General features: G+C 44.3%; 1 protein-coding gene across 2 annotated transcripts in view; it reads right to left on the bottom strand.

The window, feature by feature from the left end:
- Nucleotides 1–18,947, bottom strand: part of FBXO31 (F-box protein 31) — a 42,210-nt gene that overhangs the window by 22,532 nt on the left and 731 nt on the right. For both annotated transcript variants that reach the window (XM_084905043.1, XM_084905042.1), the window contains exon 2: nt 1,788–1,859. In XM_084905043.1, coding sequence (XP_084761169.1) covers nt 1,788–1,859 — 72 coding nt within the window. The remainder of the gene's footprint in view (nt 1–1,787; nt 1,860–18,947) is intronic.

Raw genomic sequence — 18,947 nt, forward strand, 5'->3', positions numbered from 1 at the left:
CCAACACTCCCAAATAGCCATTAGATCAGAGTGCGGAGAGTCTGATGGGATGAGGAAGCGATGAGATGTTAAAATCAGCCCAGATACAGAGAATGAACACTGCCCGGGTCTTCCCACAGTCAGCCGCTCTGCACAATGCCAGCTCTGCCTGTGCTGGGAGTGCAGCCACGTGACAGAGGGGTATCTCGGAAGGGGACTCTAAGAGGAACAAATCCAAAGGAAAGATGGGATTCAGAGAGTGGCCCCAACTCGCCCCCAGACCTTGCAAGAAAGCTTGCAGCACACAGATGTTTCCTTGGAGAAGCGTAGCCCTCAGTTCCTGGGTAAGGTACTTGGTAAGCAGACATCAGCTGGTCTGTTTTCCATGGTGAACTGAGTAGAAAGTTCAGGAGAATGTGAAAACCAAAATTTTCTAAGATGGTTTTAAGATGAACATTTAAGGCCCTTTTCAGAATGGTCCACAGGTCAACTTTAGGCCAAAGAGAACTGGGTCACCATTATCTTTCTTACTCTGTTCTTTAAGCCCCAGCTCTGGGTGCTAAAACAATCCATGCCACACCCCAACGGGGTGGTGAGTGAGCATGCTGCTTCCTGGGCCTCCGCTGCTCCTGGGCCTCCGCTGCTCCTGGGCCACCGCTGCTTCCTGTGCCTCCGCTGCTCCTGGGCCAGCTCTGCGTTACCAGGAGCTCACAGCCTCCTGTAACGGGGCCTCAGGAAAAGGCCCGCTGGGAAGATACTTGGGGCTGGGGAAGCTTGGAGCACGCAGGGAGTGTTGCTGACGACACTGGAAAGTAAAGGAAACTGAAGGGAAGACTGAACTGAAGGGTTAGAGCCCAGTGCCAGGCTGGAGGGAAGAACTGGCCCACAGGCAGCCCTGTTAGCTGGGAGTGTCAGCGGGAGGCTCAGGCGCTATTTCCCAGTTACTATCAGCCATTGCACATCTCATCAGGCCATGGACCCAGAATCCAGAAAAAGGGACCCTCTGGAAGCACCCGAATTTGTTCCCAGTATAGCTATGTTTCTCAGATCTGTAGGTCCTTGATACCTAATATCTTGTTATGGGCTGAAAAATAAGCGTACTGATATGCCCAGAAGGGGGAGAAGAGAGGCCCCATCCCGTGTTAGTGCTGTTGCTGCCAGTGCTGTCTCTAAAATGTCAATTATACGCTGGTCAATGTGGCTCAGTTGGTTGGGCATTGTCCCGTGCACTGAAAGTTTGCAATTCCCAGTCAGGGCACATGCATGGATTGTGGGCTTAATTCCCAGAAGAGGACGTGCAGGAGGCAACTGATCAATGTTTCCCTCTCACACAGACGTTTCTCTTTCTCCCTCTTCCTTCCTCACTCTTTCTCTCCTTTCTTCTCTCTCTAAAAATCAATTTTTAAAAAAATCTTTAAAAAATTAAATAAAATGTCAATTATGACATTAAAATTAAGGTCTAAGAATGGAACTAGGGCCGGGACTGGTTTGACTCAGTGGATAGAGCGTCGGCTTGGGGACTGAAGGGCCCCGGGTTCGATTCCAGTCAAGGGCATGTACCTTGGTTGCGGGCATATCCCCAGTAGGGGGTGTGCAAGAGGCAACTGATCAATGACTCTCTCTCATTGATGTTTCTAACTCTCTATCTCTTTCCCTTCCTCTCTGTACAAAAATCAATAAAATATATTAAAAAAAAAAAAAAAAAAAAAAGAATGGAACTAGGTTTTCGGTTAAAATAATGTACTGTTCATCATTGATGCTCTGCTCTTGGAACAAAATTAATGATGGGTGATAACAGATTAACTTACGCTTCGCATAGACATCTCGACAAGACACACCCGTGATCTCCAGCTTCCGCAAGTTTTCACAAACACCATACTCTGTAACAAGAAACATTTATTAGACGTTACAGTCAAGAAATCCCAAAGTAATAGAAATTAGACTGTCAGGAGGGAAAGGAGAAAAGGGAGGGAGAAAGGAAGGGAAGCAGGGTGCACGCCTAAGCCTTAGCCATGCCTCACTGCTCTGATCACACGATTCCAAAACCACACAATCCCCAGCTTATGAATATGGTGTGGCAGAAAGTCAGTGTTCTGAAAACTATGCATGTTCCCAGGAAAATGAGATTGTCATTGGTGTCAGGGTTCCACGAAGGCCCTTTAAACCCCGATTGGCCCACCGCACTACTAATTCTATTGAACAAAAGCATGGGTCCTACAACTGAAGACCTAGGCAAGACATGGGAAGGAGGAGCTGGACACTTCTGCCCTTTTGCATTGGGCTCCCTTAGAGCAACAGCCAGTCAGGGGATCCTTACACTCCATCCACCTCCCTGTCCTCACCTCTCGCCTGGCCCATAGTGCATCCTCCTTGTCCCTACTCTCATCCCACTACGGCTCCACTATTCAAAATCACACCTCCCCCCGCAGCACTTCCCAACCAAAACCTTGGGTCCTTCTGTTCAGATCTCAGTGAGGTTTCAAAAGGAAAGTCTGTAATTGAACTAATGGACACAAATACAGAACTGCCTGTTGGCCAGGAGCTAATAGTGACAACAATAGCCTCATACCAACCTTTGTGCAAGCTGGGCACCATGCCAAGCTCCTGCCGGGCACCACTACACTCTGCCCTGCCAGCAGCCCCGGAGAGAGGTGCAATTGTCATCTCCATTTTAATGATGAAAAGACAGAGGTAGAGAGGCGATTGATTTGCATAAAGGAGCCTGGGCTTATGAGCCGGATGAGAAAGCCTCATAGTTGTGAGCACAGCCCTCGCACAGGTGTGTGCTCTGTAAGCATCTGATGAGGAGAATAAGGGGCCCCTAGGGCCTCACAGCAATAACCACTAGGACTCTCACTCACTGTGCTCATGTCAGGTGCAGGCATCCAACTGGGGCTTCCTAGGACAGCCTAATAAAATGCTGACAATCACCTCTATGCCCAGTACTACGTCCCTATTGCAGGGAGGGAAACTGAGGCTTGGTGAGGTTGGTGACTCAGCAGTCATCGGAAATATGGATTGATACAGTCTGGACAATAGCCGCAGAGCACTGTCTCTCATCTCATGCCTGAACCCACCTGAGGTCTGGTCTTTTCAATGGAATGGATGATATTAACACAAATGCTTCTGTAACAGTTGGGATTTTTACAGTACACAAGGTAGAGCTCAAAATGCACTCAGGCTGGAGAAGCTATCTGGGGTGAGGCAGTTACTACTCTGCAAACCCCTTTTATCAGGCTGCTTTTTCCTATCGCCACTATCAAACAGACATGAAGTTCAAGGCCTAAAACCATGGCCTTGCTCATTATCAGGCAAAATACACCTGTTTATCCTCTTGCCAAGAGCAATGTGGACTCCATTCTAGAACAGAGATCGCCAACCTTTCAGACCCCACGGACCACCAGAGGCCCACGGACCACCAGTTGGCCACTGCTGTTCTAGAAGATTATACAGATTATAAGGACTTCTGAGAAAACACAAATCATGAAATATGCTGAGAATCTGGGGTAAAATAATGTGGGCATGTGACATGAGTTTTCAGCAATCTGAGAGACCAGTTTGTGGAAATCCTTGCAGACCACTCCTGGCTGGTGAAACAAACGAGAACAACTGGTCTACCCCGAGAAGAGCTCTGCTCTAATTAAATTATCTTAACATTTTCCTGTGGCTCTGTGATGCCACGTGGCTCCCGCTGAACATGACCAGTCATTGTCACTACTTCGTCCAGTTCTCCATAAACACATTTTATCCTCTTGTAAAAACGATGCACTACAAAATTGTTACTGCAGCCCAGCCGGTGTGGCTCAGCAGTTGAGTACTGACCTATGAACCAGGTCATGGTTCGATTCCTGGTCAGGGTTCAGTCCCCGGTGTGAGGTGTGCAGGAGGCAATCAATGATTCTCTTTGATCACTAATGTTTCTACCTCTCTCTCCCTCTCCCTTCCTCTCTGAAATCAATAAAAAATATATATTTTTTAAAATTGTTACTGCTTTGGTTTGCTTTCTGTGTGACTTTCTAAGGCCAGCTCCTTTTCTCAGTTCCAGCATGCTACACCACATAAAGCAGCCAAGGACCAGCCTCTTTCCGCCTCACCAACAAAGTGATTTGATTGTGGGGCAATGGGTGTGAGAAGGTGTCCTCCTTTGAATTGCTTACTTTGTAATATGTGTTAGTACTGAAGGCCAATGGTTATATACAGGGTGAGCCCTTAAATGCATCCATCTGTGCTCTTATTGCTGATGGCCTTTTGTGAGGCATGAGACTGTCCCTTGGGCATTCCTCTGCACTCAGACTGTGGAAGGCTAGTTACTTGGTTCATAATGTCTAGGAATCCAGTTACTCCAACCTGAGAGAAACTACCATTGCCCCTCATTACTCACTTTGACTTCTGAGTGATTCTAAGGTTTTTATCAAGGATGATCATATCATCATAAATCTCTGTGTACTTTGTCAACAAATGGTATTGCTAATAGCACAACCAGATAAAGCATCCACAAAAATGCCATTAACAATCAGAAGAAAAGCAAAGTTATGATGTATTGCTAACGAATACAGAAATTCTTAGGGGGACTTTTCTTAATATTCTCAAAAGATGACAACAAATTCACCAAAGTGGAATCATGAACCAAATGTTCCTGTAAATGTTGGGTATTTTCCACAGGATGGAATTATAAATAATAATAATAATAATAATAATAATAATTTTTAAAAAAAGAGTGATCAAGAACAATTCCACATCCTCTAATTGTTCTATAAACCTTCCCATAAGTTAAGGGGGAAATGCCCTGAAAATAGCTTTAAGGCCAGTGTACATGCCTGTACTACATATCCTTCCTTCCAGAAAACCTAACAAGTGTTAACTCTCTCCTTTGGCAGAGATCCCATCTGAAATGATTAAAAGCACTCCAAACCATGTTGCCTACTGCTGCTCTTAACAACTGGCTAACGGGCCACAGTATGCTCATGTTTCTGTGCCCGAATGTTGCTGACTGGTCACGAGTTAACTCGTGTCTTTTTCTCAACTCATCAGTCAGTATTTTCAGAGACGTGACAAGCAACACATCTAATTCTTTCCATCCATCTTTTATTCTGGCTAAAGTTTTAAAGAATACATGTCGTGCGGGGACCCGTTTGGCTCAGTGGTAGAGCGTCAGCTTGGGGACTGAAGGGTCCCGGGTTCGATTCCGGTCAAGGGCATGTACCTTGGTTGCAGGCACATCCCCAGTAGGGGGTGTGCAAGAGGCAGCTGATCGATGACTCTCTCGTCGATGTTTCTAACTCTCTCTCTCCCTTCCTCTCTGTATAAAATCAATAAAATATAAAATACAAAAAATAAAATAAAAAAAGAATACATGTCGTGGCAGAGAAGAACATTTGAGCAAATTAAGTGCAAATACTTTGTCTGATTGGCCGAGTGACTTTGATAGTCAGCTGGAAGATAGTACTTTGTTAGAAGATAGTAATGAGTCTGACATTAGACCATCAAGAAGGCAAAAGAGAAACGTGAGAGTAGCTCTGACAGTGAAAGTGATTCTGAAGAATGGGCAGAAAAAGACATTTTACCAGCCTTGAATGATTATACAAATATTTCAGATACAACTGTTCAATTTGAAGATTCCTAAAGCATAAGTGAAGCAACCAATTTACTTTTTGATAAGGATTTTTTTCTACCTCATTATGTCTCAAACCAATTTATACCATCACCAAATAGAAAAATAGCACAAAACCTCTGCTCAAACTTCAACATGGATGGATGTTACTTATACAGATACTAGAGGAATGGTGCACGAAATTCGTGCACGGAGATGGGGGCGCTCAGCCCAACCTGGACCCTCTCCAATCCGGGACCCCTCAGGGGATTTCCGACTTCAGTGGGGTAATCAGGCTGGCGGGGGAGGGAGGGGTACCTCACTTTTGGCAAGATCCCAGGGATTGGGCCAAAACCGGCAGACGGACATCCCTTCACAATCTGGGACCGCTGGCTCCTAAATGCTCACCTGCCTGACTGCCCCTAACTGCCCCCCTAAGGCATGATCTGCCTGCCAGCCTGATCGCCCCTAACTGCCCCTCTTGAAGGCCTGGTCACCCCCAACTGCCCCCCTCTGATGGCAGGTAACTGTCCCCCTTCCCCCCGCTGGCCTGGTTGCCCCTTAGTGCCTCCCATGCCGTCCTGGTCACCCCAACTGCCTCCCTCTGCCAGTCTAGTTACTCCAACCTGCCCCCTCTCCCGGCCTGATTGCCCCCAATTTCCCCCCATGACAGCCTAATCATGCCAAACTGTCCCCTCTGCCGGTCTGGTAACCCCCAACTGCCTTCCCACTGGCCTGGTTTCCCCCAACTGCCCCCCTACTGGCCTGGTTGCACTTCACTAACCCTGTCTGACAGCCTGGTCACTGCCCCCATGCTAGCCTGGTCGCCCCCAACTGCTCCCCCCGCTGGCATTGTTGCCCCTAACTGCTCCCCCTGCTGTCCTGGTCACCCTTCACTGCCCCCTTCTGCCAGCTTGGTCATCCTCACTGTCCTCCCTCCCCCGCCAGCCTGATTACTCCACTCAGCCTGCTGTCAGTCATTTGGTTGACCCTCACTAACCCCCCTGCCAACCTGGTCGCCCCACACAGCCTGCTGGTCAGTCGTTTGGTCGTCCCTTACTAACCCCCTGCCAGCCTTGTCACCCCACACAGCCTGCTGTTTGGTTGTTACTGTGAGGGCATGATGACCAATTTGCATATTACCTTTATATTAGTACAGATTATTAGTATAGATAAATAAGTTTCTTGGTTTAATTATATTGATGGGACTAAAAAAGCCATAATGTCAACTGATCCTTTACTTGAATTATCCATATTTCCAAAAAATATGACTAGAAAGAGGTTAGAGCAAATACTTACATTCTTTCATCTGAATGATAATTCACAAACAACATGTAACACAGACCATCTTTACCAGTCAGACCTCTTTTAGATCACTTTATCTCAAAATTTAAATCTTTACATATAGCAAAACAGCAGCTATCACTCAATGGAAAGGACACATCAGATTTAAAACATACAATCTGACAAAAATAACAAAATATGGAATTTTAGTAACGATGCTTTGTGAAAGTGAGAGAGGCTATATTTGCAACCTCGAGATATATCGGGGTGAAGGCAAAAAGTTACAACAGACTATATTATCCATCTTACGGCCTCTTCTTGGTTCTTGGCATCATATTTACCAAAATAATTACTACAATAGCGTGTCTCCAGCTGAACTCTTATTGAAGAACAAAACACTTGTCTGTAGATCAGTAAGGAAGAATCATGGGTTTCCAAAACTACTGACAGTAGCCAGCCACATGGGTGAAATCTGACTTGAAACAGCTAGTCAGCAAGGTGTTAACTATGGGATTTGGTATTGCAAGCTGTCAATTCAAAAGTTTCCTTACTAATCTAGCACATAAGGTAATTTATGAAATTATTTTTTGAAAGAATCTACCCCAAAGATGGCAACAATGTACAGTTCAGTTCCCGGTCAGGGCACATATCTGGGTTGCAGATCAATTTCAGGTGGGCGGTGTGCAGAAGGCAGCCAATTAGTGATTCTCATCATTGGGGGTGTGTGTGTGTGTGTCCCTCTCTCTTCCTCTCTGAAATCAATTATTTATATATATATATATATATATATATATATATATATATATATATATATATATATTTTTTTTTTTTTTTTTTTTTTTTTTTTTTTAAGTTGGGAAGGGGGTAAAAATGGGTGAGCTAGACTTGGGAATACTATAAAGTCTTTAAAAGAAATCCTGACACATGCTACAATGTGGATGAGCCCTGAGGACATTATGCTGAGTGAGATAAGCTAATCACAAAGGGGCAAATACTATATGACTTCATTTACATAAAGTCCCTAGAGGAAGTGAATTCATAGAGTCAGAAAGGAAAATGGTGGTGGCCAGGGAGTGGAGAATGGAAAATGGGGGGTTCTTTTGTTTAACTTATCTTAATTGTTGAAATTATGACAGATGACCCCTACCCCTGCCCCCTCATTGACTTCTTGCACCCTGGTCCTGCCCCTTCCCCAGGCCTTCACTACACTATTGTCTATGTCCATGGGTTATGCATATGCTATATAATAAAGAGGTAATATACAAATTGATCCTCACACCCTCGCACAAGGTGGCCGCTCTATGTGGTCAAAGATAGCTGCTCCCAGGTGGTCAAAGATGGCCGGCAGGGGAGGGTAGTTGTGGGCAAGCAGGCCTGCATGGGAGGGCAGTTAGGCATCAATTAGGCTGGCAAGGGAGTGGTTAGGGGGATATCAGGCAGGAAGACAGGCAGACAAGCAATTGGGAGCCAGCATTCCCCGATTGTGAAAGGGATGCCTGACTGCCGAATATCCTCCGAGGGATCCCAGATTGGAAAGGGTGCAGACTGGGATGGGCTGATGAATTTCGTGCACCGGGCCTCTAGTATGGATATAAGTTCTTTGGTTAATGTCTTCCTGCCCCCGCCCCCCACTTCTCTCTGAAATAGGTCAGTCTCTTGCATGTTTTAATGTTGGGGAGTTAGTTTTTAATGGGAACAGTTTCAGTTTAGGAAGATGGAAAGAGCTATGGAGACCAGATGGAGGGTAATGGCTGCACAACTATGTGAACATACTTGATGCCACTCAAATGCACACTTAAAAAATGGTTAAAATAGAAAATTTTACTTTAGGTATATGTTACCACAATAAAAAACTAAACTGCCACTTCAAATATTCCAACCAGAAATTTTTCAAAAAGCTATTTGAAAGATGTTCTGCTAAGAGTTAAAAAACAGCCTGTAGTTTGGCCTGAGTCAAGTTAACACTAAAGCTGCACCTATCTGCCAGGGGGCTGCCCACTTCCCATCTTGCTTTTCCTGTTCAATGAAGCGAGTGCTGTATGATGGGGCTAACCAAAAATTGTCCCAGCCCAGCCAGTGTGGCTCAGCATTTGAGCGTCAACCTATGAACCAGGAGGTCATGGTTTGATTCCTCGTCAGGACACATGCCTAGGTTACAGACTCGATCCCCAGTAGGGGGCGTGCTGGAGGCAGTCAATTAATGATTCTCATCTCTTTCCCTCTCCTTTCCTTTCTGAAATCAATAAAAGATATACTTAAAAGAAAAGAAAACTCTGTCCCATAGCACATTTCTTCTTTTTTTTAAATTTATTTATTTTATTGATTATGGTCTCACATAATTGTCCTTATCCCCCCCATTCCCATCCCAAACCCCACCCTACATATGCCACCCACCCCCCTCCCTGTTGTCCATGGCCACTGGCTAGGCCCATATGCATGCACACAAATCCTTTGGTTGATCTCTTCCCCTTACTCCCACCCTCCCCTACTTTCCCTCTGAGGTTTGAGAGTCTGATCGCTGCTTCTCTTTCTCTGGGTCTGTTTTTGTTCATCAGTTTATGTTGTTCATTATTTCCTCTAGATGTGTGAGATCATGTGATCAGCACATTTCTTCTTCTTCTTTTTTTTAATCCTTGCCCAAGGATATATATTTTTTTATTTTAGAGAGAAGGGGATGAAGTAGAGATAGGGGAGGAGAAGGGGGAGAGAAAGACACCAAGCAGTTGCCTCCTATATGTGCCCCGACCAGGGATAAAACCCACAACCTAGGTATGTGCTGATTAGGAATCGAACCTCTAATCTTTTGGTGTACAGGACGGTGCTCCAACCAACTGACCTAGCTAGCCAGGCAGCACATTTCTGAATATGCACTGAATCTAGTCAGTCTCTGTGGGTGGGAATGGCAAACAAGAGTTTTCTCTCTCTTTTCTACTCTCTAGCCCCCACAGGAGCGGCCAATGGACACACATCTGCTTCTTTAGGCTCCTGTCCTGAAGGAGAAGATGGTACCCATGCCAGTGTGACTGAGGTGTGTACACACTTGCGCTGGAAAAGAAGGGGAAAAGAAAGTTGACATCATTACTCGGTGTACTGCCTCAAAATTGGGATACTATAATTAGAAAGGACTTAGCCTCTTTGTGCCAAAAAACACCACTTATAAGGGAACTCTGCCACCTTGGAAAGGCACAGTGCTAAGACACCGTCTGAAGCAAGCTTGTGGGCGTGAGTCTTGGTCCTGGAGGGGCTGGAATGTCAGAGATGAGGTCCACGGGCAACACAGAAGCACTGAAGAGTCTTAGGGAGGAAAGCAGCTCAGTACTGCAAAGTGGACTATTAACCTGTGGGTGGAGCCAGCAGAGATGCACCTGGAAAGGCAGGTGGGAGCGGGAGGATCCAGTGAGGCGGCCACTGTACCACCAGGTAAGGCAGAGACAAGAGGAAAGGAAGGTGCAACCCAGATTTGGCACCTGGCAAGGAGGAGGGAGCCAAAGAGAAGGGCGAAGTGGCCTGGAAGAATGCTGCTGGCTTACTTCCTACCTGCCGTAAACTCAGTATTCTTTTTTTTTTTTTTACCTCAGCAGCATGGTGGAGGCAGCTGGTGTCGGATGAACCTGGATTCAGGACGACCGAAGAAAGTTGCACCTGAGCCTCCTCCGAGCCGAAAGCCGAAAGCTAAACTCAGTTATTCTAAATAAAACTAAAAGGCGGTATTGATCGGAAAGACTGCATTTTTGTTTGTACTAAATTAGGAGATAATTATAACCCTTAATGAAATATGGTTAAAACTTTTCCTTCGAGGCTAAAAACTAAGTCAAAGGCAGGAGGGTGGGAGCTTGTGGGAAGGAGGAGTGGAGGTCAGAGGCCCCTAGGTTTCCTGACACAGCTCCTCTTGAGCGAATATTCAAGAACACTCAACAACCGAGCTCTAATTTCAAGCCCCTGTGTGTTCTCCAGTAGCTGCTTTACTCAGCTATTATTGTAAATGCATGTAATGCCCTTAAAAAATATAATAATGTAGCCAATCTAGAAAACACTCTGCAGCCAGCTCATCTTAGGATGGGAAAAAATGTAAAAAACAAAACCTGGACATGGCCCATAGGTGTCTCCTATTAAACTCCTAGAACATTCGGGATGCTAAACAAATAGTTCCGAGGACAGCTAAACCACCTACATAAATCAATGTGACTTATTCCAAACAAGTTTCATCCTGCAAAGATACACAGGCTGGGTGCCAACAGGGACCTTGAGAAACTTTGCTCTTCCAGTTAGATGTTGACGTTTGACCCCCAACCGGCTCCTATGACGGTAATAAGAGACCCACCAAGGGAGACCCACTCAGGCTAAGGCCCATCTGCTATCCCACACACTCATTCTTCCTGAGTGCACACATGCCTGCTCTGCCTCGGTACCCATTTTGAAAACAGGAGATAAGCCCAAGAGTCTGACTGACTGTCATCATCTCACACTGGCTCTTTTTTTTTTTTTTTTTTTTTTTTAAGTATATCCTTATTGATTTCAGAGAGGAAAAGAGAGGGAAAGAGAGTTAGAAACAAACATTCCAGGATGAGAGAAAATCATTGATTGGCTGCCTCCTGCATGTCCCCTTCTGGGGATCAAGCCCACAGCCCAGGCATGTGCTCTTGAACCTGGGACCCTTCCGTCTGCAGGCTGACTCTCTATCCACTGAGCCAAACCAGCTAGGGCATAATATTCCAGACACATCCCTATTCCTCCACCAATACTAGACAAGCAGGCCTGGAGATTTCAGGTTTACTCTCCATCACCACTGAGTGGACAGCGATGGCATCACTGGCAAAGGATGCTGACTCCTAAGTTTGGAAGCCAGGCCATCTCCTGAAAGGGCCTGATTTGGGGGACGACACTTGTTCCTCCTCAAAGGCCCAAAGTTGCCCTTGTATTTATTTGCATGCCCTTTGAAGCCAGAAAGACAAACTCAGATCTTCACATGCATTACGTAACCACTTAATAAACACAGTAAAAATGGCAGCGCCTGGATCTCTAACAACCAACCAATTGTTTTTGGCAAGTCACCAGTGTCTGTCCAATTAAATAGGGCCAACGGGAAATCTTTACGCAATGCTTTCTGATACCAGATTCACTTTCCAGCCCACTTTCATAAGGTTAAAAAACAGGAAGTCTTAAGAGGCACCATTTTTCTTTATCCTTTTTTATTTTGCTAATTGAAGGGACTAGGTTTCTCTACGAAGCAGCACATGAAATTCAACCTGTAAAAATAAAGAGAACTATAGTCCTTTCAACTAGCAAAGCAGAAGAAAAGGATAAAGGTTTTCCCTGTAGTTTTGAGATCCTACTGTAAGTCCAATAGGTAAGACTGGCTTTCTCTTCTCATGGTTGAGAGACATGTGTTTTTATGACCTGGACAGTTTGTTTATACAACTGCCAACCCACCTTCCCTGGTGGGCTCAAGAAGTATCCAGTTAACAGGAATCAAAAACTATTTTTTAAAGATTTTTTTTTTTAATATTTTTTTATTGATTATAAAGAGGAAAGAAGAGGGAGGGAGAGATAGAAACATCCAAGTTGAGAGGACCACTGATTCAGCTGCCTCCTGCACACCCTACAATGGGGATCGAGCTGCAACCTGCACACATGCCCTGACCAGGAATCCCACCGTGACCTCCTGATTCATAGGTTGACCCTCACTGAGCCATGCAGGTCAGGGAACAAATATCTCTTAAGTCAATCTTAAAATTAAGCCCACCGTATTGATCTGTGAGTGCCTTGTGTGGGGCCTGGATGAGGTTGGTTGATCTATTTGGAAATGTCTTTTGTGTGAAGTGTATCCTTGGGCATGTGGAGGTATTATTGATTTGAGAAAATGTTAAGTAACTGATTTACTATCTGAAAAATTTAAAGTTCTGAAAGTTTAAGGTCTCTTGCCAAAAAGAGGTTTTAAAGCTAACACCTTAATTTTAATGGAGAAAGGGGAAGACAAGCCCTTCCCACTGCGAACAGGTAATCCAATTCCAACCAGCAGCTATCTTTAAACAATGTGTCCATTTACACTTGAATGGCTACACCTTTTGATAGCCTAAGGGCAAGTTTACATGTAAACAAGTTTGCTTCTCAATTCCCAGGGCAGAAAAAAAACAAGGTTTAAAATTATTAGATTTTAAAATTTATTCTTAGAAGTGTAAAAGTTTATTCATTAAAAAAAAAACAAAAAAAAAAGGAGATTGAAAAACCTGATGAACAATAATAGCTGTTCATTTTAATAGAGTCAGCGATATGGGAGGGGAGTGGACTGACTGTTCTCAGGGAAAGGGGGAGTGGTGGAGGGGGGAAGAGACTGAACATAAAATGTTCACCTTTGGATGAGGACAATGAGGGGTGGGGAGGGGGCGGAGGGTGGGGTGGGAACCTGGTGGAGGGGGGAAGAAATGAGGAACCTTTGTAATAATATGAACAATAAAGATTGATTTTTTTTAAAATGAGGACCTTTTATAATAATATGAACAATAAAGATTGATTTAAAAAAAAAAAAAAAGATTAAGCCCATCTTAAGCCCAATAACTTGCCCATTTCACCTTTCGAGCAATGACCCTTCCAATTTTAGCCATATTGAATAAAAGCCACATTTCTCATATTTTGCATCAGTATATCAAACAGAAAATAGCATTTTCTTCTAGATGCAAAAACAAAATTAAGTATTGGTTTTAATTTCCCATTTCTGTCATAAAGATCACACATTATGGGGAAAAGAGATTTCTAATTCTGATGGAATGTAAACCCACATTACACCTCCAACCGATCAAACTATTATACAAATATTCCCTGTGTCATTAAAATCAAGGGAAGAAATGGGGAAATTATATATTATTAATTCAAAACCTGATAATGGCAACAGGCACTGAGCTGAAAAATATGAAATTATTATGACTCAATATTTAGAGGTCAGTGTTGAATGAAAAAAATACATGTATGAGCATGTCTCTTTTTTATTTATCTTCTGTCATTACTTGAAAATTTTGATTTCAAACTATAGTCTGAATTTTGTAAACTCATTAGCATTAGGCAGACTTCATGAAATATTGCATAAATTAACAGTGTTAAAATTGGCGAGCATTTAAAAATCTACCAACTAGATGGTGAAGTATTAACCAAAAAAAGCACCATCAGGGTCAAAGGCAAAATAATGTACTTGGCATGCACCCCTGGTACTCTGAGTTATTGACTTATTTATAGCCCCACATGCAGTAGGCCTGTAGCCAAAGGAATGATGCATCAAAATGTGTTTACCCTCCATCTACCCGCCCCTGCCTAAAGACTAGTTTGGTTTGGTTTCCTGAAAGGAGGAAAATAGCACCTGTTTTGTCACATACTTGCCCCAAATCAGGAGCGCTGATTTGGCTTCTCAAGAGCAATCTTTTTATCTGCACAGAGAAATACCAGTACCACTAGAAAATATTTACTCCCACAGCTCCAACATGCAGGGCTACAATGGCCAAAGTTCTATAAAAATAACTGATTTATTATTGCTAATATATTACTACCAGGACAGTGGAAATTGTGAACTTCTTACCAAACAATATAAAAAGCTACTTCATTTTAAGTTTCTACTGTAGCTCCCTCCTGGCCCAAAATCATCCTATCATTTTAGAAAGAGCTATTACACAGACATGCCTTGTTGGCATTGAAAGTTCATGGCCCGAAAGCCTTTGAAGCAATAACACAGGAGTACGGCATCCTGTTTTTCTTGTGGCTTGTTTTCTGTTCTGGAAAATCCAATTATCAAAACACAGAAAGCAAACACATAAACACTGAGTAGTAAACATTCAAATTCATTAGTTAGTCTCACTCACTCTCCCAAGACACTAAAAACTGGATGCATTATTATCCTATCAGGTTTCCTAGGACCATCCATCTCCTCAACCAGTCTGAGATCCCGACTTCTATTTACCAAGGCTGGGAAAGCTTTGGTTTTCACCCACAGAGACTTGATTTTGGCCTTATTAACACCCACTATAACCTAATGTCTAGTTGAGGAAGGATAAAGTTGTGGGGATGAGAGAGTTAAGACCACCCTTGTCTTGTACACAACTATTAAAAAAGTAATATGCAAACTGACTCTCACGCCCTCACAAAATGGCTGCCTATGACCAGGCTGGCAGGGGGTTTAGTGAGGGACAACCAAACAACTGAACAGCAGGCTACATGGGTATCCCGGCCAGCAGGGTTGGGCAGTTGGGGGCAACCAGACCAGCAGGGGAAGCAGTTGGGGGTGATTAGGCTGGCAGGGGGTGGCAGTGAGGGTCGACTAGGCTGGTGGGGTGGGGGGGAGTTGGAGGCAAGCTGGCTGGCAGGCAAATAAGTGATTAGGAGCCAGCAGTGCAGGATTGTGAGAGGGATGTCTGACTGCTGGGGATCGGGCCTAAACTGACAGTCGGACAAATCCCAAGGGGTCCCGGATTAGAGAGGGTACAGGCTGAGCTGAGGGGATCCCCCTGGCCCAGTGCACGAATTTCATGCACCAGGCCTCTAGTTCTTTAATATAAATGCAATCACAATTATACTAACTCTTGGAGACACCTATGGGATTATCCATTTATTGACCTAGATAAGCTGGAAATAAAGCTATGAAAATGAAATAGTGAAACCAAAGATCTGTCAACCATCTTCATAGGAAATGTTCTGTAATATATTAAACAGAAATCTACCTAGACTAAATTAATAAAACCCACAAGTCAATAAGAAAAATAACAACAGAAAAAGATGGCAAAGATTAAGGATAAGCAAGTTAAAAAAAATCCAAATTTCCAATAACATTATTTTTAAAATGTGCATCCTTACTAGTTATCAAGCATATGCAAATTAAACTGAGATGCTGCTCCTCTCCCAGCATGGCGCACATATTAAAGATGGATCATTCACATTAGAGAGAATCCAGCGGGTAATGGGTTAAATGAGATAATCTGACCCACAAAAGGCAGCTATTTTGTGATAATGCATATTGGGCATTTGTATTTTATATTTTGTGACTTTCCTGGTGTGTAAATAGGTAAAACCATTCCAGGAAATAACTGGACAGTATCTAGTAAAACTTTGAATCTAAAAAAACAAAACCTTCATGCCGAAACCGGTTTGGCTCAATGGATAGAGCGTCGGCTTGGGGACTGAAGGGTCCCAGGTTCGATTCCGGTGAAGGGCATGTACCTTGGTTGCGGGCATATCCCCAGTAGGGGGTGTGCAAGAGGCAGCTGATCGATGACTCTCTCTCATCGATGTTTCTAACTCTCTATCTCTCTTCCTTCCTCTCTGTACAAAATCAATAAAATATATTTTAAAATAAATAAATAAATAAAATAAAATAAAATTAAAAAATAAAAAAACAAAACCTTCAAATCTCATAGCCCACTGCCCGGCAACACTGCTTCTGGATATATTAGTATTCCTTAGAAAAATTTTCAAACTTATCTGTGTCCAAAGAAACATATATGAGATTGTTCACTGTCATACTGGGTATAATGGGGGGGAAATAAGTGAAGGAAAAAAAGTGTGGCCTCGCCTTAACCGGTTTGGCTCAGTGGATAGAGCATCAGCCTGCAGACTGAAGGGTCCCAGGTTGATTTCAGTCAAGGGCATGTATAATATCTTGGTTGCGGGCACATCCCCAGTGGGGGTTGTGCCGGAGGCAGCTGACCGATATCGGTTTCTCTCTCATCAATGTTTCGAATTCTCTATCCTTCTCCCTTCCTCTCTGAAAAAAATCAATAAAATATTTTTTTAAAAAAGTATGGCCTCTTCAAAGAATGAACCAACACAAAGCGCCCATGTGGCTCAGTTGGTTGGAGCGTATTCCTGTACACCAAAAGGTTTCAGGTTCGATTCCCAGTCTGGACACATATCCAGGTTACAGGTATGATCCCAGTCGGGGTGCATACAGGAAGCCACTGATATCTCTCTCTCTCTCTCTCTCTCTCTTTCTCTCTCATATATATATATATGTGTGTGTGTGTGTGTGTATTCAGTAGCCATGAAGCATAATTAGACACTCACCATTTAGAGCAGGGGTCCTCAAACTTTTTAAAGTGGGGGCCAGATCACGGTCCCTCAGAGAGCTGGAGGGCCGGACTATATGAACTACTAATTCCTACTGTAACACCTTGGCTGCGCTCACTGCCCAAAAAACCTGGCGGGCAGGATCAGACTCCCCTGGGGGCTGCATGTGGCCCGCGGGCCATAGTTTGAAGACCCCTGATTTAGAGGGTGAGGGCTTCACATGTATCATCTTATTTAACCCACAAAATGACCCTCCGGGCCAGTACTTCCACCAATACTCGGCAGGTAAAGCAGCATGCCCAGGACCGCTTAGCAGATACCCAGAACCTGCCTTGATCACTACAAACCTGGAGTTTTAGCCATTGAGGTTTACAGGAGAGAGTAATCGACTGGCTGGCGCCCTTGCTGGGAAGGATGTGAGAAAGGAGGCCTTCTCATGTAGCCTCACTGGGGGTGCCAATTCCAACAGCTGGACAATGGGTAGCTAAGGTGTTATCAATGTGCTAAGCTACTACCTGTAACCCCACTTTGGGAAGCACACACTAAGACAGCCTCAGAAGTTCTAAAAGGTGCTGTATGTCTCATAAATTCCTATGAAATGCACACAGGCAATCCAGGTAGCACTGTTTATGACCAGGGAACATTGCCATGTTAAGTCTGTCAGTAAGGAGCTAGTCTGTGGCACATGTATGCAGGGGAACAGTAGGAAGCTTTTTTTTTTAATGCTAAACTGTCTCTAAGGTAATTTATATTCCTTAGATCTCATTTAACTGAAAACATGTACATGACTCGACATGTGTATATGGAGAGATGTTTTCCAAATTTCTAAGGGTTTATTTTTTATTGTGGGGACTCTGATGATTCTTCCCTTTAAAAAAAAAAAAAAAAAAAAAAGTTGCTTAAACCGATTTGGCTCCGTGGATAGAGCGTCGGTCTGTGGACTGAAAGGTCCCAGGTTCGATTCCGGTCAAGGGCATGTACCTTGGTTGCGGGCACATCCCCAGTAGGGGGTGTGCAGAAGCAGCTGATGATTCTCTCTCATCGATGTTTCTAACTCTCTATCCCTCTCTCTTCCTCTCTGTAAAAAAATCAATAAAATATATATTTGTTTAAAAAGTTTATTTGAGCCGAAACCGGTTTGGTTCAGTGGTAGAGCGTCGGTCTGTGGACTGAAAGGTCCCAGGTTCGATTCCGGTCAAGGGCATGTACATTGGTTGCGGGCACATCCCCAGTTGGGGATGTGCAAGAGGCAGCTGGTTGATGTTTCTCTCTCATCGACGTTTCTAGCTCTCTATCTTTCTCCCTTCCTCTCTGTAAAAAATCAATAAAATATATTTTTAAAAAAATAAATAAAAAGTTTATTTGAGCCAAGCTGATGACATATGCCAGGCAGCAAGATCTCAACAGCTCCCTGATGATTCTTAATTTCACTCTTTTGTTGTTCTGCGTTGTTCAGATCTTTTCTTACCTATCCTTTTTACCAATATATGAGAGCTTATTGAACATCAAAGATTTGTTAAGGTTTAAACGCAGAGGGCCTTGCACTCTGGATTAATAAGTAAACCTTCCTCCTGGGGTCTGTTACAAAACTAACTACTCGATACTCCCGCTGATGCCACCAGCATCCCTGAGGCAGACAGCAACCACTCCAGCACTATCCAGCTCCACCCACCTGTCCAGAGACCAGTCCTTTTCTCAGAAGGACCTCCAAACACCCGCTCTGTTCCGCACCTACTCAAGCCCACCTCGATCACTCTCCTCTGCTTCTCACCCCCACCCCGCGCCCAAAGGGCTGGGGACAGGGAGCTGCACCTGCAGATGTCAGGTTACTACCTGGCCTAAACCTCCAGGGTCTCACACCTACAGGGACCCCCACCTCCCTCACAGCTAGAGCCACTTCCCTTGGCTCCTTGGCGTCCAGTTCCCGCAGCTGGGAGATCCCTCATCCCTCTCCGAGCACCCCAGTGCCCACGGAGAACGCTTCTTGGCCGCCCCCGCGCCCCGGATTTGTGACAGGACCCGCTCCTCCCCCCGTCACCCGCTCCCCCACAAC

The sequence above is a fragment of the Pipistrellus hanaki genome (assembly GCF_964339955.1).
Source record: "Pipistrellus hanaki genome assembly, chromosome: 15".
In the NCBI taxonomy this organism is placed as follows: Eukaryota; Metazoa; Chordata; class Mammalia; order Chiroptera; family Vespertilionidae; genus Pipistrellus; species Pipistrellus hanaki.